The sequence below is a fragment of the Lissotriton vulgaris genome, chromosome 2_1 (assembly GCF_964263255.1).
Source record: "Lissotriton vulgaris chromosome 2_1, aLisVul1.2, whole genome shotgun sequence".
Classification (NCBI taxonomy): domain Eukaryota; kingdom Metazoa; phylum Chordata; class Amphibia; order Caudata; family Salamandridae; genus Lissotriton; species Lissotriton vulgaris.
In genome coordinates this window covers 2,098,964,533-2,098,989,909 of record NC_141687.1, presented here as the reverse complement: position 1 = coordinate 2,098,989,909, position 25,377 = coordinate 2,098,964,533, and the positions used below count along the sequence as shown (strand labels likewise).

General features: G+C 45.2%; 1 protein-coding gene across 2 annotated transcripts in view; it reads right to left on the bottom strand.

The window, feature by feature from the left end:
• The window catches only part of PIGB (phosphatidylinositol glycan anchor biosynthesis class B), a 157,094-nt gene that overhangs the window by 91,915 nt on the left and 39,802 nt on the right, over nt 1-25,377 (bottom strand). For both annotated transcript variants that reach the window (XM_086958335.1, XM_086958334.1), the window contains exons 5-9: nt 19,136-19,266; nt 18,820-18,960; nt 10,113-10,164; nt 9,752-9,963; nt 9,417-9,481 (exon numbers count right to left, since the gene is read on the bottom strand). In XM_086958335.1, the coding sequence (XP_086814461.1) occupies nt 9,417-9,481; nt 9,752-9,963; nt 10,113-10,164; nt 18,820-18,960; nt 19,136-19,266 (601 nt within the window). The remainder of the gene's footprint in view (nt 1-9,416; nt 9,482-9,751; nt 9,964-10,112; nt 10,165-18,819; nt 18,961-19,135; nt 19,267-25,377) is intronic.

Below are 25,377 nucleotides of genomic sequence, written 5' to 3'. Positions count from 1 at the left end.
GTGACGGAGTGAGTGAGATTCAGTGAGAAGGAAAGAGGGAAAGGAGGTGTGAAAAAGTGCATGTAGGTGTTCGAGTGTCTGTGGGTATATGTGAGCGACAATCAATGAGTGAAAGTGAGTCTGAGAGGCAGTATATTTGTGCGAGTGAGAGTAGGAGTTAAAAAGGGAGTGAGTGTCCATGAGTTAGAATGAATGATTGTGAGTGAGTTAAAATGAGTGAGTGAGTAGGGAGAAGTGGGCTAAGGTGCATGTGTTATGCTTGTGAGTATGCCACTGGCAATGGCATAATCAAGGTAACTCTTGGCTTATGCAGCTAACTTTGGCCTTTTTACTGGAACTGACCTACTGGAGGTAATTATATAATGGAGGGCATCCAAGGCGAAGTGCAGCCCCAAGCATACTGGAGGTTATTCCTGCAATATGGGAACACTCACAGCAAAATTCTGGCGCCGGCATACTGGAGGCACTACTTGGCCTGAGGGAGGGCAACCAGGGCATAAGTGAGGAGGGGAAGCACCCATATGAAAATACTATCCATGGCATACTAGAAGGCATTTGTAGGCCAAAGCCTACTAACTTTGCAAAGATTTCTTGGGGACATTCGGAAAGCTTCCCTGAGAATGCATTCTGCCCATTGCTTGCCATTGGGTTGGTCTTCTGTAAATCAGTTGTTTGCTTTTCATTTGCTGGCTTTATTTGTTTTAGGGTTTCCAGAAGGTCTTTGTCCCTCCTGTGGAGCATAGCCAGTTTACTGTATTCTTCCAAGAGTACTCGCTTTCTGTAAACAGGCCTTTACATTTTGTTCTTATCTTGTCACATGTACTGTGCATTCAAAAACAGGTACATTTCGGGCTCGGTCTTCAGAGTAAGCTTGGTATTCACTTTTTTTGCCTCTGGCTTCAAAGTGTGAGAATTTATGTGACAATCATGTTAGTTTCTGCTGGTGTACTGGAGGAAGGCTGTGCAATGTGCTAGTACACAGTAATATTTAAATGTCTGTAAATGAGCTGTGCAAAAACTTCAGAAATATATCAGAATTAGCAAAGCAGTAATGAATCAAATGTTTTTGTAATTCTGAAGTGTAGTGGAAACAAATATTTGAATACGATGAAAACAAATCAGTACACTAGGTGATGCAATTTCCACATATTTTCGTTTGTGCACTGTATAGTTTTAATAAATAAAACTGTATGCTTGTGCAAATGTAATGGTCATTTCAATTGAAAATATGTTGTCCGTAATGGTAGTGCGCTACCACACCCTCTACTCCACAACACTCTACCCCCCTCTAAACTATGCCACAGTTACTCTACTCTACTCTACTCTACTCCACTCCACACCACTCCACACCACTCTATGCCACTGCGCTCTAGGTCACTGTACTCCACACTATCCTATGAGACTCCACTTCACGACACGCTATGGCACTCCACTCTCTCACACTTTAAACCACTCTAAGCTATGCCACACTACATCATTCCACTCTATGACACTCTACCGCACTCCACTCTACGCCACACTTTACACCACTCTACTCGATGCCACTCTACGACATGCCACAACACTTTACTTGCAATACTCCATTCTACACCATTCTACCACAAACGCCACTCCGTGCCACTCTCACACTCCACCCTAATCCACTCTATGCCACACCTCTCTACTACTGCTATGCCACATCACTCCACTATACACCACTCCACACCACACCATTCCATTGCATTCAGTGCCACTCTCCTCAACGGCACTAACTTTTAGCCGTGCTGAACAGCACCCACTCTGGTGTACAACATAGCTGGAAAACATTGGCAAAGTCAATAGCTCTTGCATAGACAAAACTTATTGGATTTGCAAATGCTATGATTTATATAGAGTAGCATGAACAGAAAATGTTTGGTACTCGTAGAGTATGCAATTCTTGGCATACAAGGGGTACCCATCACAAAAGGCTGGCAATTGCACCCTCCAGTATGGGTGCGACCCGACACCAAATTTTAAAAATAAAGTGCGACAACCCTGGGAAACGCTTATAAAAATGTATTATGCTTTAAAATGTATTAACAAACTTTTCTTGTGCGGCGAGCCGCCAACAACCCCCTCCCCCAAAACAAGTTCAGTTTGCTTACTAAACTCTCTCGCTGGAATTCGGGATAGGTATTACATCCTACTACTTTTAAAGGTCACCAGCAGCTATTGGCCTCAATGACAAATTTGCATCTCTTAAAGAGTTGCGCAACTAAAAAGGACAGATCACGTTTTTAAATTTAGTCTTCGCAAATCTTACATGTGTTGAATATTTCACCAAATACCACATCAGAAGAGGCTCTAGAAATCTAAAAGTGCCCTCAGATAATACTCCATAATACCCCATAATGAATGAACAGCACTCTACTACTATTGTCAGAACATGGCATTAGTGGCAGCAGGGGTCTTACTCTATTTATCATTGATTTTGTTTTTTAGCTCAAGCTTCATAAACATATATTTTGGAAATTTTTCACCAAAAGGCATAGTTCCTCCTTACCCCCAGAAACACTACCTCAAAAACATGGCAGTAGCGCAGGCTGTAGGGTTTAAGAATGGCCCCTTTGTCACTAAACATCTCTTTCAATGAACCACTAAACATCTCTTTCAATGAACCACTAATTAGTAAGAGAGGCTAGTTACCAAGAATGATCCCTTTCCTTATTGACTGCAAAGACAGCAGAAGACAGAACGGAATTGTGTGGGAGCCAAACCCCAATAATCGTCTCAACATCCATGTTTGAACACCCCAAACGTTTATCTAAGTAATTTGGCTGCAGCGTCTTCAATTGATCTAGCGGTTAGAGACTACAGTTTTCAACAGAATAGCAGAGTTAAAAAGAAAGAAATAATGGAATCGTACAGAACTGAATTCCAGGCCAACAACAAGGCAAAAATATTATTACTCCTAGGGAATAATCCAAATATGGTAAAGGAAAAATGCATGAAATGCCATGTGGGCTCCAATAGAGAATTACAAATAATATAAAATCATAAAAACTCATTTAGCTAAGCAAACATCTAAGCATGAATTCTAAGTGTCAAATTCATAAAGAGTACCGACACTTCCCATAAAGAATCTAAGCCAAATGGACAAAGAAAAATAAAGTCTCCAGCAGCAGCAGTCTTAAGATAAGTGTAAAATCAAACAGGACTATAAAACAACCTCTAACGAGCCTAGGAACATAAGAACCTGAACAATTACAGCCCAATCGTTTTTATAACTAAATCACACTTTCTTTAATAAATTCTGCAAATTCAGCATAGTATGATCATGGTTAGGGTAGCAGTGGAAAATACAAAAAAAACAAGTAATTTCTAAAAGCTTAGACACTAACCCATTTCTTAAGGTAAAAGACATTTTCCATCTTTGCGCTCGGCAACTGTCTTCTGGAGGTGATCAACACTATATGAAACATCCCTCTAGCAATGGCTTTAGAACTTGCACACCACTTGCACTTCCAGTGGAAGTACTTGAGAATGATACTCTGGGTACATTCACAGCACAGGCGAACAACTTTGTACATTAATATTGTCATTAACTCGATGCTCCACTGAAACAAGGGGAGAGATAGATGCATTTGCAGCAGGACACTGATTGAGAGGGGGATCAGTAGGAGCTAGTTGAACATTGATATTAGAATTGATAGTGTCTTGCACGAAAACGTTGTCAAAAACAACAAGGGAAACCCTCAAGGTAAATAAGGGCCTTGGGTAATAGTTATGAACAAAAACATTGGTCCTTACAAAAACAGTTTTGTAAGGACCAATGTTTTTGTTCATTGCACGAAAATGTGGCATAAATATTCATCTTATTATCTACTCTTCTAAATGACTTTAGGTAACTCGTTTCAGGTGCAGTAGCATTAGTTCATCGTTACAACTATGCATCATAAAAATAATAATAAGAAAGAATTTTCACATGAAGTTTGCTCATATTACATATTCTTGAAAACACTAACACTTGACTGAAGACTGTCAGGACATGGGCATTCAGAAGTAAGAAGCCTATTGACCAAAAACATGGCGTAAATACAAAGGATCAGATTGATGACTGTTAGAACCGGCTGTCTCTAGTTGGCAGAGGTATGCACTTCTGACAAATAGGGACACTCCTTTTCTAGTCAGGGCAAGGGGATCACACCCTTCGATAACCCCTGCTCACCCCCTCGGTAGCTTGGCAGAGCAGAACAGGCTTATCTCAGAGGCTGTGTGTTAAGCAATTATGACCACATACAGTAATACAGTGAATACACTACAAATGGACACAAAACCGTAGTATTATAAAAATAAGTATTTTTATATAAGGCTTAGCACAAGACCAAAATAACGGCAAAACTGTACACAATCGGAATAAATACGTTTGGGAAGGAAAAAGGATAGTTCAAAGGTAGTTTCTTCTGTAGCACGAAAAAGTCTTTTAGTATCAAGCAAATCTTCTTCTTGGAAACACAGTTCTTAGCAACAGGGTAACTCACACGGGAGCTACACAACGCTGGGGCAAAGATAATCCACAGGTTCGGCGTCGACCGCGAGGAGCGCTACGTCGGGCCTGGAGTCACACGGACCCCCAACAACACAGTACCTTAGGAAAATGAAGCACACGATGATCAGCGGCGTCGAGCAATCCGGCGTCGCGTCTTCGGTGTCGATCAGGCCTCAGCAGGCGTTGTCGATGATGCAGTTGCACAGAGTGAGCAGCGCTCACGGCGTCGAAGGGCACACGGTTGATGCGATCAGCAGCGGGGCAGACACGAGGTCCTCTGGAGTAAGAGCCGTACTCCCACTCACTGGCGTTGCTGCTGGCGTCGGTCGGGCCCAGCGTCCGATCGTCGTGATTGCTGGTCCTTTCAGAGGTGCTGGATTCACACTTGCAGCAAACAGCACTTTTAGCAGATGAAGTCCTTTAGCCCTGTGACTTCAGCAGGAGACTGGCACTCTTCCAGTCCTTGGAGATTTTCTTAGCAAGCGTGAGAGTACACACACAGTTCCTCTCTCCTGGTTCCTTGGCAAAAATAAAGAAGCACTGCAGGATTCCCCCAACAACAGCACACTGGCAGAAGGGGTAGGCAGTCCTTTAGATCAGCAGGCTTCTTGTCCTTGGTTACAGGGTTCCTTGTCAGAAGTGATCTGATTTCCTAGTTCAGGGGTCCTTCTCTTATACCCCTTTTCGTCTTTGATCCCTTTGTCTATGCCGGGGATTTCCCAACATCCTGGGTCTGTGGTGGGTGGAGCTAGGCAGTAGCACCTGGCCTATTCATTGAGCCGGGCTGAGTCCTCAGACGCCCCGCAGGAGGTGGAGCCAGCATTGATACTGGCAGGAGCAGAGCTATCGCCCTCCTGGCAGGAGGTGGGGCTAGGATCGTCCATGGCAGGCACAGAGCCATCAGTCGCTTGGCAGGAGGTGGAGCCAGCATTGTATCAGGCAAGGCAGGCTATCAACAACTACTCTCCCCCTACTCTCAACGTAAATGTCCCACTCATCCCACACTGACTCATCCAGACCTCTTGGAGCCACCCAGCTCCTGTCACACACACACAAGACCAGCAGAGACCAGATATGGTTAGACAAGAAAATAGACACTTTCTGAAAGTACTATTTTCGAACCCAGAGTCCAAAAACCATCCACACCAACGGATGCGTAATTAAACCCCGAGTTCAGGGATACCAAACTCGACATTGCACCATGCTCCCCGAGCCAGCTAGGATTATAGCGTTAACAATCCCGGCGGCCCATTCTATCCAACGGAGAGCAGGCTACCTCGCAATAGTGAAGCACGAAGATGGCGGCACTTCACTATCAGGACATGCCAACTTGGTCAGGCGTGTCCTACCTTACACTTACAATGCACCCTGCCCATGGGCCTACCATAGGGGTGACTAACATGAAGTTAAGGGAAGGTTGGAGGGGCTGGCAAGTAGGGATACCTGCGCAGCCGGCGTGACAGTACAGGACTGCACGTGGGTCTCGCAATGACCGACCCGTAGACATTCTTTTACAAGGCCGCTCCTGTGGGTGGCACAACACGTGCTGCAAGCCCACGAGCGGCATTTGTATTTACAAGCCCCAGCACTCCTGGTGCACTAGACTAGGGACTGACAGTAAACCAAATAAGCCAAACATGGATACAATAGATACATAATTTTAACATAGGGAGCACTTGCGCTATGGCACTGATCAGCAGTGACACGGCGCCCAAAGCATAAACCAGCAAAACATCGTAAAACAGTAGAGGCAAACAGAAAAATGGAGGAGAGACTCAAGCCAATGATGTCAGGTCTAACAATGACTATCCACATTCTTAATGTTTTGTGGCCTGAGTACCAAAGCAGTATGCTCCTAATGAGTGAAAGCCAATGCTCTACCACATTCTTCCTAACTGAGGCAGCTCAGGCAAAGTCCCCGAACTCCCCGTGGAGGACACAACTGTGAGTTTATCAGTGTGGCTGTGGTGAGAGAGGACAGCTCTGGAAGATTAACTGGATAAAAAGGGATCTGTGCCTAGCCAGGACCACAACCAAGCCAAACAATCAAACAAAAGCGATGAATGTGTTCAGGACACAGCAAGGATAAAAAATAAGAATAGATAACTAACCCATTGTAAAACAAGAGACCGATAAACTTGAGAAAGAACCAGGTTGAGGAGTTGTACGTGTGCCTTGCACAGGAAGCTAGCTGATGAGGAGTAAAGCTGGAGTTCAAGGCACTGACTAAGAGTCTAACACCCCAAGAGCCTCGGGACTGATGCAAGGGTAAGTATCAAACTCCCAAAGAACTGTTCAACTACAAGGCCAAGCAACCAGGGACAAAAGACTACTTGACGTAGGGCCACAGAAACTGGTGGTGTTAATAACTAGCACTGCCAACCTACAGCAATTTGGCAACAGTTATTTTCCAGGTCTTCTGAATAAGTTCTGGAGTAAGTGAGGACATCGTTTAAATGAACTCTTCTTTCATAATACACCAAAAAAGGTCTTCCTTTATTAGGATGACTATGCTGTTTCCTATGATGGATAAATAATATATTTGAACACTTCATTACGTACTTTTTTTTTGCAAGATTACCTACAATCATAACTGTTCAATTTAGTAAATAGTATGCACAATCATGATAGGGCATGGAAGAAACTGTTCTAGGCAAGCATCGCATTATTAAATTATGTTTATAGGAACTAGAAGTCACTATCAACTTTTTCATGAAGGCCACATGCCCCAGAAGTAGGGAATAATGCAAGAAACTCACCTGTATGTAAATCAAAATCTATTTCTAGATTACTGGAATGGGGCACAATGTCACCTTTTAAGCCGTTGATACTGGACCATACGGTACCACCCAATTCATATCTGCTATAACTAGGAGTGTGTGAAATTTACGTAATTTCTTTTTGCGTATTTACAATAACTTTTTTTTAAAGATGGGAATGCAAATCTGTCATTTAGGGCCAGATATATATCTTAGCGGATGGGGTTAACTAGGTCAGAGTGTATTACTCTATTGCCCTGAAGGAGTCCCCGCCTGCAAATTTAGAAGTGACCTCCAAGGTGACGGTCATTTCTAAAGCAATGCGAACCACCATCATGGCAGTTCCTGTCAATGCATTTTTTATTTTGATGCACGGGTCTGTCAGCATGACAAATCGGTCTGTCAAACTTATATCCTTTTCAATTTTCTAAAAGAAAATCCCAAAGCAGGATTTTCTTGACAAAAAAAAAACAAAAAAACAATGATCCCCATCCGTATGGGAGTCATCTGCCATGGCGAGGGGGGCACTTTTTTAGATTTTTACTGAACCTTACTGCTAGGGTTTTCCTGGCAGTGATGGGCAGTTAAAAACAGCTAATCTAAATTGGGCCGGCAGACAAACAACACTTACTCCATCAGAGAAGTGTGGCTGAGACAGAGTAGTTCCACCATGGCCAAACTATGGTCCACCCACATCTAAATCCGGCAGGCGGACCAGTAGGTTGGTGGTAAGGATACTCCTTTGCTGTGGAGTATCCTTACTGTCAACCAATAAATTGGCCCCTTGGTGCTATCCATTAGTACAAAATGCGCCCTCGCATCCATTTCAAATGAGAAGACACATTTCCTACTAAAACCAATAGTGAAAACAACAGCTGCTCATGTTTTGTTTGTTCTCTCTGTTCCCATGCTCCCGCAATAGTATTTTTAGCCAAAAGGATTTGAAATTGCGTGATATCACGCAATGGAGTAATTTCATGAATTTCACCAAAGAAGCACAACATGAAATTATGCAAGATACACCAGCATAATGAAAATTTCACCCAGGCCTAAAGATCACCAATGTTAGCACTGAGCTTTTAGGGAACAGGCTCGGGTACTCCCAGTACGCTTAAACCAGTATGCTTTACTTGGTCTCTTAGGCTTTGCAATCTACCCTCCTACCCAAATGTGCCCTTCGCCGCATATTTGTGGACTCATTTTCAGAACAACAATCTAGGTAATAAAGCACAGCATTAAAAAACACAACACATTCCCTGAAAAAAATAGTTAAAACAGAGTTATAGTTCGTTTGGGCCTCAAAGAGGCCAACATCAATTCAGCACAAAACACAAAAACAAGAAAATCCACCAGTTATGGTGAGCAGTGAAACCATAACATCCCCCAATGGACCAATCCTGAACTTGCACACAATGTACATGACCAAACACTATGTCAAATCACCTCTAAGGGTAGGGTTTTTGAGCACGGAATCTGTTTGAGAGGTAGGACCTGATCGCAAAAGAGGCTCAGGCACTCAGGCTCAAAGTGCTGGACCTGGCAAGCAGTTACATGGAAAGAACTCTTAATTAGTTCTATGGTGCATGGAATCCCTCCCAACCCTAAGATTCATCGCACCCTGGTATGCAAGCATTGCATTTCTGGGAGAGGAGCCTGGAGATTTCCTAGAGCTAGAAGATATTCTGCAGGCTTGACGGTCAGGACAGTTACCAAGAGGCCTGAACACCATCTTTTCTTCCATCCCTCTAAGCTATGTACAAACTGGGTAGTGAGTAACACCACCAGGTGCTTTTATGAATAATGTTTGGTGGGCCTCTGATATGGCCAATTGTTGAGAAACAATCCCCTTATCCATGGTATACCCACTGATAACTAGGCAAGTGGGAGGATTTACCATTGCCTTTCAGTAAGGTTTAATAGGAGCTTAAGTGTGTCAATGAAATAATGTGTCAGCAGCTATATGTTAAAAAAGCAACACATTTTCATTGTTCGCAAGTGGGTAATTAACAGTACACTACAGTATTGATGACATCTGGGCCCTTTCTGCTTTGATAAGCAGAACACAAGCACAGCATTGTAATGCATATAGGAGACCATCACAGAATAATGCACAGATTTCTAAAAGGAACTGGAATCAAAATCCTCACCACAGAACACCATGCAGAGGGGTAACACAGGATAAATAAACCGGAATTCTTTATGGCTCAACATGCTGAAAGAAACAATGCAACACAAAAAAACCCATTATATTTGTGTTCTGACTGACAAATGAACAGCAATATATTAGGTTGCGGCTGGAGTGACTATGCGTTATGCCTACATTCTAACTAATTTTCAATCAAAGTATATTCAATATAAAGAGTGTCCTGGTTTGACATTTATGCTAAATAATAGTGCCTCACTGAACAGTAAAAGTGTCCAACCTTTATCCCAAGAATCACTGATTGTTAATCGAAGTCATGCTTGAGGCCACCCTACCCACCTGTATATCAGCACTGTCCAAATCACGGCTACTAAAAGGATTCGATATCTCTTCTGGGCCAGGAAGCAGCCATGAATAAAGAACGGGAGGTGCGTCCACAGGACAACCGGGATTCCCTGGAATATGTACCAGTGCCACGGATGAGATCCATAGAACGCGCCCAAATTCTGTAGAACGTTGAACTTTAAGAAGTTCAGCTGAACCAGGACCCACTAGAAAATAAAATCTATGGTTAACACAAAAATTTCAATAGGCAAGTTTGTCTACATTACCACAGTTCAAACGTTAAAAACTGTAACTACCTGCTTTCTGATCCATAGTTATATACCATACCATAGTCTTCTAAAAGATGGACACTTACCTTACCATAAAATATGCGATCAATTAGTAGAGAAATTCCCAGAGTAGTTAATCTGCAACACAAAGCAAAAGAAGGTTTTTGAAATGCATCCTACAAGGATTGGGCCTCATATACACAGATGGCTTGTCCGTCTAAGAAAGCAATGATTGCAAATATAGCATGGGATGGAGTCCAGTGACTACCTGCCAACATTGTAACCTAAATAGCTGGAGTCTAATGCTACCTTTGCCACTTAAGAGAACAAGTATGTCACTCTAGGACAATCACTTTATAGTGCTGCGCCTCAGATAGAAAATGCATAGAGTAAAAATGTAATCGCTAGCTGTGCAATCTCTTTCAGTCTGAATTACTTGTTCTCACCCCATCATAGCCTGGTTTCTGTAATCCAGTCTAGACCACACCTCGGTAGCATTCTATGCTGCATACATCATCCCAAACACTAAAATACAAGCATTTGCAATGCAATAGGTCTCGCATTAGGAAAGTTTGAGTTATTTGTCTTGTACTTGACAAATTCGTTATCTATGTGTTATTTTTGAAAAATGTGAAATTAATAGATTTGTCATTTACAATGCTAATACTTTTATTTTTTCACAATGTGACACCAATAGCATTTTAATGCAACATGTTTTGTATTTACGTGACTCAGAAGTATTGATTTTACAAATATAAATGTTTTTTTTAAATAATTAATACTTAAATAAAAGTTATTGTAATTTATAATGGCAATAGCTTAAACTTTTGTAATTAACTTTTGGGAAGATTATGTTCAGTGTATTTTATTGTGACTAAAATATAAGAACAGAAGGGAAATATCAAAAAAAATTATGACATTTGCAATAACGCTTGAAACATTGAGAGAACATATTTGAACCAGTTGTTGTTGTTGAATGTCTGCACAGATTGATACTGTGATGGCGCTAAGTGATGTTGTGGTGTTCAGTGATGCTGTGGTAGCGATAGTGATGTTGTGGTGCCCCTAAGTGATGTTGTGGTGCCCCTAAGTGATGCTGAGGTGCCCCTGAGTGATGCTGAGGTGCCCCTGAGTGATGCTGTTGTTGTGCGATAGAGTGAGGACGATAGATAGCTAGAGGTAGGGGGTTGGATTTTGAGGGTGGAGTTGGAGTCTGTAGTTTAGTTTGCGGGTGGATTTGGAGGCTGGAGTTGTAGTTGGAGGGTGGATTTGTGGGGAGTATTTGGATGTTGGAGTTGGAGGGTGGAGTTGGATGGTGTTTTTGGAGGGTGGTGTTGGAGGGTGGATTTGGAGTGTTGAGTTAGAGGGTGGATTTGGAGGGTGTAGTTGGAAGGTGGAGTTGGAGGGTGGATTTGGAGAGTGGATTTGGAGGGTGGATTTGGAGGGTGGAGTTGGAGGGTGGAGTTGGAGGGTGGCGTTAGAGGGTGGATTTGGAGGGTGGAGTTGGAGGGTGGAGTTGGAGGGTGGAGTTGGAGGGTGGAGTTGGAGGGTGGAGTTGGAGGGTGGAGTTGGAGGGTGGAGTTGGAGGGTGGAGTTGGAGGGTGGAGTTGGAGGGTGGAGTTGGAGGGTGGAGTTGGAGGGTGGAGTTGGAGGGTGGAGTTGGAGGGTGGAGTTGGAGGGTGTAGTTGGAAGGTGGAGTTGGAGGGTGGATTTGGAGGGTGGAGTTGGAGGGTGGAGTTGGAGGGTGGCGTTAGAGGGTGGATTTGGAGGGTGGAGTTGGAGGGTGGAGTTGGAGGGTGGAGTTGGAGGGTGGAGTTGGAGGGTGGAGTTGGAGGGTGGAGTTGGAGGGTGGAGTTGGAGGGTGGAGTTGGAGGGTGGAGTTGGAGGGTGGAGTTGGAGGGTGGAGTTGGAGGGTGGAGTTGGAGGGTGGAGTTGGAGGGTGGAGTTGGAGGGTGGAGTTGGAGGGTGGAGTTGGAGGGTAGAGTGGTGGGCGGGTAGAGTGGTGGGCGGGTAGAGTGGTGGGCGGGTAGAGTGGTGGGCGGGTAGAGTGGTGGGCGGGTAGAGTGGTGGGCGGGTAGAGTGGTGGGCGCTAGAGTGTGGCGGATAGGGTGGTGGCGGATAGGGTGGTGGCGGCGGATAGGGTGGTGGCGCATAGAGCGGTGGCGCATAGAGCGGTGGCGCATAGAGCGGTGGCGCATAGAGAGGTAGAGTGTTGGTGGAGAGAGTGGTAGAGTGGTGGGGGTAGAAGGCTGTACTGTGTGTGAGAGAGTGTGTGTGAGAGAGAGAGAGTGTTTGTGAGAGAGTGTGTGTGTATGTGAGGGAGAGTGTGTGTGAGAGAGAGAGAGAGAGTGTGAGAGAGTGTGTGTGTGTGAGAGAGTGAAGTTTAGGCTTTAGGGATGGTTTGGGGTAAAGGGAGGTAAGGGACATTTTTAGACTTAAGGGGAGGGTAGCGGTAAGGGTAAATGTAGTATTATGGGGTGGGTAGCAGTAAAGGGAGGTGTGGGTAGAGCTACGGTTCAGGAGGGGGTAAAGGGAGGTTAGGAGTAAAAGATAAAGGGGTTTCCCACAAAAATGAAAAACTCAGATATATAAATATTATATATGTGTGTATATATAAAACCCTAAAAATGTGTGGTAGCCTCCCACGATGTAATGCAACCCGTGTAAAAGTGGTAAAGGCATGCGTTGTAATGTCTGCTGTTCCTTTTAAATAGCAATTATAGAATATATTGCAGATTCTGAATCTACATATTAAAAGGATTCCGATAGGAGGGTGTGATGTCTGGATGGTAGAGAAAGCCCTCCTAGCCTACGTAAACGTGCGACCCTGTGACGTGAGGCACTGGAGTGGATAATCACAGGTGGATAGTACGAGTTTAAAAAAAAAATCACGGCAACATTAAGTACGTGGGGAATGCCTTATGGCATACAAAAGTGCAGGGAAATTTTAAGGCGAGTGTCATCGTTTTGATATTTGAAGATCTGGCTTTCAGAAAGATCACCATTTTTTCGAACGAGTTACTTCAGATGTGTAAGCCTTTTCAATGTGTGTCCTTGGATCATCCACCAGATGGCAACAGAAGCAAATCTGTGAACTCTTTGGGAAAACGAATGGCACGGGTTGAGCGGCTGACAAACATGGGACTAATCTCATGTTTAAACCACAAGGGGAGTAAAGGTTCAGACAGCCCGAGTTTAACATCGGGAACTTAAAAGGGAAATATAGCAGGGGACAGGTATAAGAAATCTATTTCCTAAACCTTAATTCAACATAGCAAAAGGAAAGACGAGTAACTATTTGCCGGATATCTGGTTTTGGGTATGTTTCAGGAAAAATCAGGCAAACTTTAGTTACTTCACATGACAGAGAACCGAACAAACCGATGACATGAGAAAAAACCAAGCAAAATGCACCTACATAAAAAAACAAGAAATAGAACTGGAAGCAAGAGAGTGATGCTATCATAGGCCAGCAATGTTTGTTTAACGCACAACAGGGAGCGTTAGGACATGTTTTAAATGGCTCACCTTAAAAGCAGAAGCACGGTCAGCGCAGTTATTGAAAGCGTGATGTTTTGAATGCTGGCAGGAAAGCGTTTTCTCAGCAGGAGGGCAAGCAGCGAGGCGTTGAGATGGCCGACACAAGCATTGAGAGTCTGGTGGGGGGGCGGGGGAGCCAGCGAGTGGGAGGGATGGAGGAAAGGAGCATATGGAGATGGGGTGTGAGTGAGGCGCAGTGAAACCGGCAGTGAAAAAAGCATTGCTGTGGCGGGGGGCGGGGAGCATTCCTTTGACGACTGATGCGGCGGGCGGGGGAGCGGCAGCCTTTCCTTGAAGTCTGATGCGGCGGGCACGCGATAGGCTGGCAGCACTGTAAACAAGTCTTTGGAGGAGGGCTGATTAATGCGATTGTGCGAGGCGGCTCTGTGGAGCAAACAGCAAGCGCATGCACGGGCATATGCACTCGATGTAATCCACCTGGTGGTTTCAGAGCATGGTTTGCCCTCAATACTCTCGTCTATTTATCACTTACGTGATGAATAGTCGAGACCTAATAAATTGATACATGCATGTTGACAGGTTCAGGTTATAGAGGCGATATCAGGTGAATAGCTGGGTCTACTTGGGCTTTTGTTAATCCACTAGCCAATGGTTGTTACAGGAGGTTCTGAGCTCTGTTATTTTATGGATCTAGGACAGGGTTCTTCAATCTGTGGGGCGCGCCCCCCCCCGCGGCGCCATCCCAGGGGGGGCGCGGGCTCCACTTCGATATTCCCTTTGTGCCCGTTTCTTTGTCTGGGTGATTCTCCCAGGAGGGGGCCAATTCACGGAGTTGACAGCTTTGGCTGCGGTGCGAGGCAGGGGTCTCCTCTGCTAAAAACGAAAGCAAACAAACAGACACGCTTTCGGTTTCAGAAGAGGAGACCCCTTGCCTCCCACTGCAGCTGAAGCTGTCAGCTCTGTGAATTAACCCCCTCCTGGGAGAGTTAGCTCTTCCCAGAAGGGAGAGAAGGTTTCACAGAGGTTTTGAGGCACGGGCAGGGTGGGCTCTGGTCCACGGCCCCAGCCTTTCAAGGGGGGTGGGAGTGAGGGGGAGTTGGGGGGGCGGGAGTCCTTCAGTTATTTTGGGAAGGGAGGGAGAGTTTGCAATCCGGGTTTGGGTCATGAATCGGGACAGTGGGCTCTGGTCTGCGGTCCTCAACTCATGAGGATCTTTGTGTGGGCACCCGGTGTTCAGGGATGTTGGTCTGCAGATTCGAATTTGAATCATAAAAGGTGTGAGGGTGGAGTGGTGGATGTATGGGTGGGGGGTGGATGGATGAGTGAGGGGATGGATGGTGAGTGAAGGGGTGAATGGATGGTGGGAGAGAGGATGGATGCATGAGTGGAGGGATGGATGGGAGTGGATGATGTGTGTATGGGTGGAAGGGTAGATGGAGGGGTGGATGGATCAGTGAAATGGTGGATGGATCGATGGGGGGTGGATGGTGGACGAGTCGGTGGGTGGATGGATGGATGAGAGAGGTGATGGATGGATTGATGTATTGATAGGTGAAGGGATGAATGAATGGATGGATGGATGGATGAGTGAAGGGGTGGATGTGGGGATGGATGGGTGATTGAGGAGGGTGGATGGACGGGGGGATGGATGGAGGAGTGAAGGGGAGGAGTGGATGGATTCATGAGTGGATGGATGAGTGGGTGGATGGAGGGATGGGTGGCTGTGTGAGGGGGGAATGGAGAGAGAGGGGGAGGATGGATGGATGGATGAGTGATGACATGGATGAATGATTGGCAGAGTGGATGGGCAGGTGTGTGCATGGATGGGTGAGGAGAGGAGCATGGAGATGGATGGGTCAGAGAGTGCATGCATGAGTGGGGGGGAGGGTGGAGAGCGGGATGGATGGATGAGTGGGGGTTGAGTGGGTGGACGGATGAGTGGGGGTTGAGTGGGTGGACGGATGAGTGACTGGGTGGGTGGGGGGATGGCTGGATGGGTGAGAGGGTGGGTGGTTGGATGGATGAGTGGATGGATGGATGGATGAGTGGATGGATAGATGGATGGATGGGTGGTGGAGTGGATGGATGGATGGGTGGAAGAGTGGGTGGATGGGTGGAAGAGTGGATGGATTGGTGAGGGGATAGATTGGGTGAAGGGATGGATGGATGATGGATGGGTGAGGGGGTGGATGGAGGGATGGAAGGTGGATGGGTTTGCAAGTGGTTTGGATGTGGATGGGGCTCAGATGGAGGGACGGAATGATTGGTGGGGGAGTTGGTGGATGACAAGGTGTACATGATGGATGGGGAGGGTTGTGATGACTTACTTTTCTTTCTTGGTGCCATGAGAGCTGTGGTTCAGAGTGGAAGGTATTTGAATTGTTTGGCTGCTCCCTTGCCTATGTGTTACTGTTCTGTATTCTATGTGTGCTCATGTGTGGGATCTATGCATCATGCGTGTGACATTTTGCGTGACGTCCAGCTGCTACTTGAATGCGGGGCCCCCATGGGCAAGGTCGGGTTCCATGTTTTGGGTTCCGTTTGGTGAAGCACCCATGGTGTGTTCCCTATAGTGGGTTCATCACTGCGGTCCTCCCTTTGGTTCACTTGTGCATGGTGCTTTACATCCTACAATGTATTTGTTTATTTGTTGGGGAGTTTGTGAGATTGGGTTCTCAGCACTTGCGGTGTTGAAGACTAGGTACCGTTTAGAACTGGATGTGGAGCACAGCCTGAGGATGGCAGTGGCAGGGATTCACCCACAGATTGAGAGTCTAGGTGTGGCTGGGCACCGGCACACTCGTCACATTCATGTTGGTGGTGTTGTTGTTGATCTGTGTCCTGTGTATCCTAGTGGGGAGAATTTGCGCACATTTTGTCTTGGAGGATTGTGTTTTGAGCTGTCTGGTATGCCTCTGTTGTTTCGTCACACCCACTCACAGGCCTGCAGTTTGCTAGGCACTCTTGTTGTGTTGAGCATTGTTTGCCGGATATGGCCCGTGGTGTGCGCGTGGCAGTCGATCATGTGGTGTGCCGGATTCCCGAGGTTTCTGTCGGGTGGTGGGGGGGCCCAACATCTGGGGGAATTCAGCTGGGGGGGCTCAACCTGGAAAAGTTTGAAGACCTCTGATCTAGGAGATGCAACAGGTTTGGAGAAGGAGTGAAAGGGAATCAGAGAACCACCAGCATAGACTGCATTGCACTGCTCCTTCATATGACTATCATTATGTGATATCAATTCATTTTGTCATAATAGTAGGTTTGTGCTCAGGGTACATAACAATTTGGGGCCAGCAGGGCGGACTAATGTTAGATTTCTTTGGTGACCTGTAATATTTGGCAGATTTCTCTAGCCTTCGCAAGCCTGTCTGATTAGTGTTGAATGGTTAGTAAGAGCCATAAGATCTAACCTACATTATATGCCTATCCTGTTAAAAATGAGGGGATAAGGTAGGGAAACTGGTATATGGCTTCACAGATCACAGACTGACAATGGGAGGACCGCTTAATAGATTGGAGTTATTGTCCTCCATCTTGTGGTTAGAAGCAGGTGATAGGGCAGACACTGACTACAATCTTCTTGAGTCCAGTAATAGCAATCCTCACACTGTTGTTGTGTACAGGAGTTGTACACAGGAGTGCTAATCCACTAGAACCCAATGGCTTATCCTCTGTTTTGGCGAATGGCTGCTCACCTTGAGGTCTGGAGGTGGAGAGGCAGAATTTCTGGTCCTAGACTACTTCCAGGCCCCAACAGGCAGCAATCTCAACCGCTCACCCTTTTGTCGAATGTCCTAAGAGTTGTAGTTAAATAGGAGGGATAACCCTTGTTTTTAACAGGTGACCTATATCCGACTGGCCATGATCAGTCAAGTGTCCCAGATCCAATACGAGCCCTACCCTTTCATTCAGGTGACCTAGGTCGAATGGATCCCCTAGCAGTCTGGTAACCCAGATCCAATGGGAGCCCTAAACCAAACAGTCGGCTGACCAAGATCCAATGCTCTAACCCTGGTGATTAGTTGCCTGGGCTCCAATAGAGGCACTAGGAGTTGCAGCATGGAAGGGCTACTGCTAAGCCAAATTCAAAGCCCCAATACACAACTTTACCAAGTGGATCCCTGTAGCTAAGAAAGGTGTGAAGTTGATTCAATTCTGTACCAAATCATCAAAACCGAATCTTAAACACAATACAATCAATACAATTTTTTTGTTAAAATAAACTACAACTTAGTTAACAGATTCTCTAGCAGCATAATGAGAATAAAACTTGTATCAAGTATTGCTTGTTTTCTAAGCATCAGGCAGACAAATTAGTCTTCTGCAGAATGACACCACTTCACAATTGGACCAATAGGCTTACACTTTGGGGATGGCTGTAGGAGAATGGCGATTAGGGGGCCTGAAGCCAGCAGGGAGCAAAGAGAAGATGACCTCTTCTCATAGCGAACACAGTAAACTGAATAGAGAACATAAAAGAAAAATTGCCCACACAACAAAAGGACCTGTAGAGCAATTTAGTGTTTCCAGCATACTACACATAATTTATTTTTTAATGTACCTCCATCTTTCACACTTACTCATCAAACATACTGCCAACACCAAGCACCAGGTTCTGTAACACGATAACCCCATCTCAATGCTCACCACATGGGACATGGAGACACTTCCCACATTCACTCAAATCACGAACAACAAACTTCAAACTATTGTTCCACTCACATTGATTTCGATCAAATGTCCCTCTCCTTACCTTTATCCTCTGCATGGGTCGTCTCTGAGTGTAGTCTACTTTAAGTCACATGACTGTCTGCTTTATTCTCTATTATTGTACCTCTGCTAATTTCCCACACCTCATTTTATAGATCACAACCTCACCTTCTTTGAAAACTTGTGCCAGCAACCTAACAATATTTAATTGTGTGAAGCCTATCTATTCATCCCACTAACGTTTGCATGAACTCACATACTCCCACTAATGAGCACACTTAACTCCTACAAATCTATTTTACCGCAACGAAACCGGAGTAAACGCATGGACTGGATTCTTTGACAGCACAAGACTGATCCCAAAAATCAACAATAACCACTGGAATAGTCACTAACATTGGGTTCCGGATGGGCGGCTACTCTGGAACACAGCGCTTTAATGCCCTTTCAAGGGTAGTAAGCACTTTACATATGCAATTACAGAATGTCACATGAGAAAGGTGCACATTTCCAAAATTGCTTTTTACAGTCCAGTTCTAGAGGCTGCACATTTAAGTTGGACAGTCCTGAATTTCATCTTACCCCACAGGTGCATAATGGTGTACAAAAAGATCCACTTTTTTCTGTTCTTTCCAAAAATGGCTGATGAGCAAAGGGATCCAAATAATGACAGCAGTCGGTCGAATGACAAATGCAAGAGCCACAAGGCTTAGATATTTAGAACTGTAAATAAGGGGAAAGAATTGTCAGCATCATTTAAATACAGTCACATTGCTAGTATTATGTTATAAGTCCCTAAACTCCCTGTGCCTCACTTAAATTGGTCTAGAGCTTGGTTAAAAATCATCGTAGCTATTTCATATAAAAATAAATGAGGACGAGTGCAGGCTACTCTTACCTGTTTCTGGACTTTGAACCCTCAATAGGATAATAAAATAGAGCAAATATGGTGAGAACAGTCTCCATTGTGTTCGTCAGAGTCCTCGTAGAGCAGTACCAGTTGAACCAGGAGCAGAGCTGGCAAAAGAACTGTAGAAATAAAACCTGGAGTTACCTTCCAAGGGTAAGAGTATCAAACTCTGTCCAATAGGAATTTATTTAGAGCGAGCTATTAATTTCTTAAAGATTCCAGAAAATGTTGTAGCTCCTTCCTACAATCAAGAATTGTAATACATCGTATATTGATATTCTATGTATCTGAATATACAATATACATATTTCGGTGCTTTTTTTTTTTTTTTTAAAGATACAGTGGTATAAACATCTACTTTTCACAAGGCCATACCTATGACATATATTCAATACTTCACCGAACTAAACTATTCTGATTCTAAATAGTATGTAATTGAGCCACATTTATTTTCACAAGTAAGCTATATATCATTTTACGAGCGTCCCAATTTCGAGAATGCAAACAGGAACAGGCAGATTTCGTTAAACACCAAAAAGTCTTTATTAGGCTGAACCGGCTCAACATCAGGTATTCAAGTACCGCCCTACGCGTTTCGGAGCCCTGCGCTTCTTGTTCACGGGCTGTTGGTCACATAGCAAAAAAGAGCACCAACGTCATCCTTGTTTAAATAACGCCCTCCAATAGGCAAGTGAAAGGAGCCCCTTGGGACTTGTAGTGCTCAAAATTAAATCCATGATGAATTTCGCCAAACAACCAAATTAATTCAACATATCAGACCCCTTGATGGGCCCCCGACAGTGTCCTCAGGTCATGTACTGACTCCTGTTCCTCTGTTAACGGTTGCCATATTTGTGTGTGTGTGTATATATATATATATATATATCTCATGTCACAGAAGATACCTGGGCCGTGCTCACAGGGTCTGTTTACTGTGAATTTATCTCACTGCACAGACACAACCCCTTGTATTCGGGTTAAATAGTATTGTTCATATACACCTGAAATAAATAGCAATCCTGCAGATGTTCAAATGTGATATGCTATTGTTTACAATTCCTGAGTGTGGTGAAGGGGCCATGACTCACGACAGGCATAAGCTCGGTTGAGTAATGCATATACAGTTTCATACCATGTCATTTTTTCATGAGCATTTGTTTTTTTAACAAATGCATTTACTCAAACTCAGGATGCAAGGGATTCAATTTGTGCAGTAGGATACAATTACACTCAAGAGATATTGCGAATATCAGCAGAGTTGGTCCTATTGGTAAAGTAATTGTTACGTTCAGTCTGTGAGGCCATGAAACGGGTTTCGTATGTCACGTCCGCTGTACTGTGGCAAACGCCACTTTGGCCTTTGCACTGGAGTAAATGTGGGAAAGTGTAATTATTAGCAAAATGTATCTAAATAATATAGTTTTATTGGGGCAGATATGTTTTCATTGCCACGGCACAGATACCATGCTGATGAAAAGAAATATGGTCAAATAAAACATTACTTGGATTCAGCATAGCAATGAACACATTTTCACTGATTAATATAATGCAGATTTCAAATTCCATGTTATTACTACACTACAGCCTAGATTAAAAAAAATGAAAACTATGCTTCTTTTATGAAAGAGCATCAGCTTCAATATATTTTTTCTGTTGTATAAAAATTAAAGGGAACAATACAAAAGAATGTGAAAATCAATCAACTTTTTTAACATATCAGACTATTAAACATTAGAGATGGTGCAGTGCTCAGCTTAAAGTGACTAGATGGAATATTCACAGATGGTGCTATACAATAGAACTAAGATGACTAACAGAGAAGTGGAGAAGTGTGGCTCAATGGTTAGAGCGGCAGACCCTGAGGCAGAGGTCTAGCCCGGGACCAGGGTTCAATTCCCCGCCTCGGCGGGTCTTGGGCTCAAAATTCCACGGACCTGATAATTCTCGCCTCAGTGCCTATTCCAATCATGGAGTCCCACTCTGCAACTCTGGGCAATTTAGTAAGGATTCTAAAATTTGCCAAGGGTTTTAATTCTCAAAATAATGCACGCCACAATACCGAGTTTCTGTTCAAGTTCAGTTTCTGTCAAATTGTAGTGTTTCATTTACTACGAAAACCAATTCAGTTTTCTTCTTAAAACTCTCCATTGGTTATGTAATATAATACCCACAGTAGATCAGTTTGTATAATGCATTTATCTATGATTCTGGACTCAGAAAAAAAAAAACCTGTGTGGGGGAGCTCAAGCCCCCCCCACACGCCCCGGGGACCCCCACCCCCGGGGCTTTTAACTGTTGGGAGCGGGGTCGTGCGACCCCCCTCCTGGAGCCTTGTGGTGGCCCATGGGAACGCCACCCCCCAGAGCCAGCTCCTGCAGTGTCCCCGGGTGCCTACCCCCGGTACACTGCTGTTTGCTATGGTAGGGCGGGAGTCCATAGCAAACTACTTTGGTTTTTCAAAAACCAAATCGATTGAGAAGAAGACCTTTTCTCCTGAGGCGGAAGCCGGGAGCTACAGGCACGAGCACTCGATCATTTTTTAAAAAAACTTTGAGAGTCACGATAACTTGTACTTGTGTAAAATTTCGATCTGACAAACCTGTGTGAATGCGTGTGTGTTGATTTTAAAAACCTCACCGTCCCACATCTCCATTCTCCCGCCCACAGCCTCACAGCGGAACTTAGCTCTGCCGAGGACTCGCAGTGAAAACCAATTGCCGCCATTTCCCGCCGCACTCGGAGGCCACGCCCCTTTTTACGAGGCCACGCCCCCTGAGTACTTAAGCCGCGGAAACCAAGCATCTGGTCAGAAGACCTTTTCTCCTGAGGCGGAAGCCGGGAGCTACAGGCACGAGCACTCGCTCATTTTTTAAAAAACTTTGAGAGTCACGATAACTTGTACTTGTGTAAAATTACGATCTGACAAACCTGTGTGAATGCGTGTGTGTTGATTTTAAAAACCTCACCGTCCCACATCTCCAATCTCCCGCCCACAGCCTCACAGCGGACCTTAGCGCTGCCGAGGACTCGCAGTGAAAACAAACATTGCCGCCATTTCCCGCCGCACTCGGAGGCCACGCCCCTTTTTACGAGGCCACGCCTCTCTACCAAGACTTCTTCTCTCTATAAAATATGTGTATATACCGATCGTGCAGCGGGCGAGCGCAGCGGGCGCGACGTTTGCGCGCCGAAGGCGCGCCTAAGGCAAGCCCGTCTGCGCCCGTCCGCGCCAGCTCCGTGCCTAGGGCCAGTCATGCCGTCAGTCCTTCACCGGCCCAGAGACTTACGTGGTCCAGCACACAGCTACTAGACCTAGGTAAGACATCCTGCTCGTCTCCCATCACCTGCAGCTTCCCTCTACCTAGCCCTTTCCGGCACAAATGTCCAAATTGTCATTTTTCCCTCTGTCTCGACTGGACTCGTACCAGGAACAGTATACCAGCAACCAAGCAGCCCCCCCCCCCCCCACCAACACCTACTCCATGGGCTTGGTGAATTGTCGCTCTCTACCCAGCCACGCCAATGGCATCTGGCTTTTACTGTCTACCTCATCCTGGGACGCATTATTCCTAACAGAGACTTGGATTAAAGACTCCTCCAACCCTGACATCGCCCTAGCTCTACCCACCGACTACAGCTTCACGGGACTTAGCCGTGAAGGCTCCAAAACAGGAGGAGGTATCGCGGTGATCCTAAAGAATCACCTGAAAATCACCTCAAGAAAAATCTTAAACATTAACCCTATTGAAGCTCTATACTTCTCAATCACTGACTCCACAACAGCCATTTGTTCAGGGATTCTGGTCTATAACCCCCCGCACACCCCACAACCCGCTGTCCTAGAGCTAATGGCCGTCGCGGCAGATCTCTCCCTCAAACACCCCCACTTCATGGTACTAGGAGACTTCAACCACCACGTTGATGTAAGTAGCTGTAATCGCGCATCACAACTCCTTGAATCTATGCAAAACATTAATCTTACGCAAAAAGTAAAAGGCCCCACTCATACAGCAGGTCATACCCTCAACCTTATTTTCTCGAACAGCGAGAAACTCAAAATCCTTCCCCCCCCTACCTCTGTCATGGTCCGACCATTTTCTTATACCCTTCGAAATACCTCTGACTAATTACAAAACAGGAACCCTCCATCAGATCTCAGGGCAGAAAATGGCACAAACTTACACTTACAACCCTAGAGCAAAACTACCATAACAATTTAAACCCTCTCCCGGACGACCTCAACGAAGCGGTGCGTACACTAAATAGCGACCTAACGACCGCTATCGAGAAAGTCGCCCCTCTTCAAAGCCTCACCTCCCGTAGACAACAACCATCGGCTCCATAGTTTACGGAAGAACTACGGGCACACAGAAGCATGTGCAAAAAGCTGGAACGACTATGGAGACAGAACTATGATCTAGGAGCCAAGGCCCTCTATCGGCAAAGCCTTAATGAGTTTCGCAAACTCAAACGCCAATCTATGAGCACATATTTTTTACGAAACAATTGCCAAAGCAAAAAACTCGACCAAGGCCCTATTCAATATAGTGAAAGAATTCACCCACCCCAGCGCACTCTCCACTTCAGCGCCCATGTCCCAGACACTGTGTGAAAACCTATCTAACTTCTTCGAAGAAAAAATTGCCAACATAGCGACAGCGATTCTTCAGAAAGATTCCGACATCACCAAAGACCCAACCCCCAACAGCACTCATGCATTCACCGCATTCCAACCACTCACTAAAGAACTTGCTCTAAATCTATTTCAGGAATGTAAATCTGGTTCACCTCTGGACCCAGCCCCAACCCTTATCATGAATGAAATTGCCCGCATCATCATTAACCCCCTACTCGACATTTGGAATTCCTCTTTACTCACTGGGGTTGTTCCCTCCGCCTGGAAACATGCCATGTTAATTCCACTTAAAAAAAAAAAACTGCTGTTGATCCTTCCTATTTAAATAACTATCGACCGGTCTCACTTCTACCCATGCCCGCAAAAGTTCTTGAAAAGGCAGTCCAAAAACAACTGTCCCACTACCTGGAATCCAACTCCTTATTCCACGACACCCAATCAGGCTTTAGACCAGACTATAGTACTGAGTCGGCGCTACTCGAGGTATCCGAATCGATCCGCGAATGCACGGACAGGGGAGAGGAGGCCATGCTGGTCCTCCTCGACCTATCCGCTGCGTTTGATACCATCTCCCACGACAAACTTCTGACTCGCCTGCAAGAAGTTGGTGTCGGCGGGCCCCCCCTCGCATGGGTAAAATCTTTTCTTACAAACAGAATACAGCAAGTGATGTTGGGTCCATTTCTCTCCTCCAAGAAACATCTGATCTGGGGCGTCCCACAGGGCTCCGCCCTCAGCCCGCTCCTTTTTATTGTGTACCTCAAACCTCTGGCAAAAGTGGTTGAATCCTGTAGCCTCAAAGTAACCTACGCTGACGACACCCAACTGGTGATCTCCTTCAAAGACCACACTGAAAAATCTTTTAACAACTTCCGCCTCTGTATGCTCAACATCGCCGCCTGGATGTCTGCCAACAACCTAAAGCTCAATACAGACAAGACCGAGGTCCTGTTCTTTAATCAAAAATCGCCTGTACCCTCCAATCTATGGTGGCCGTCTGAACTCAACCCCCCCCCCCAGAACCAGTTCAAACCACCCGAAACCTTGGCTTTCAATTCAACACCACCTCACTACTAGTGGGGAATCAGTGGGTTTTCATTTCTCAACAAGAACCCTTGCTACTGGTAAACAGGGGCACAATAGATCTGGTAGTATATTTATGCAAACTATGTGGTAGGGGCCGTGCAGCTCGACATCCAAACCTGACAGAACTGGTAATAAAAATAAGAAAGAGGGCCACAATAAAGTTAGTGTGGGAAGAGAAGGTGACATTGGAGACTCCACTTTTGGAATCTGATGCCCTTACCTAAAAAAACTAGAAGGAATAAAGCAAAGGGACATGCTAGGGCTACCAGAACTAGGAGACATCTGGGGAAAACAGGGACTCCTCTTTTGACAAGAAGCAAAGATGGTTTATGTTAGCAGACAATAAATACTTCCATTAGAATCTTAAGAGATGCAAGGCGAAACTGCAAGAGGTGGCTGATGAGTCACTGACTTATCAACCACTCTACACAAACAAGCTGTCTCACAAAATATATAACACAGTAAAAATAAGTCAGCCGTCCATGGCTGTAACAAGGGATAAATAGGA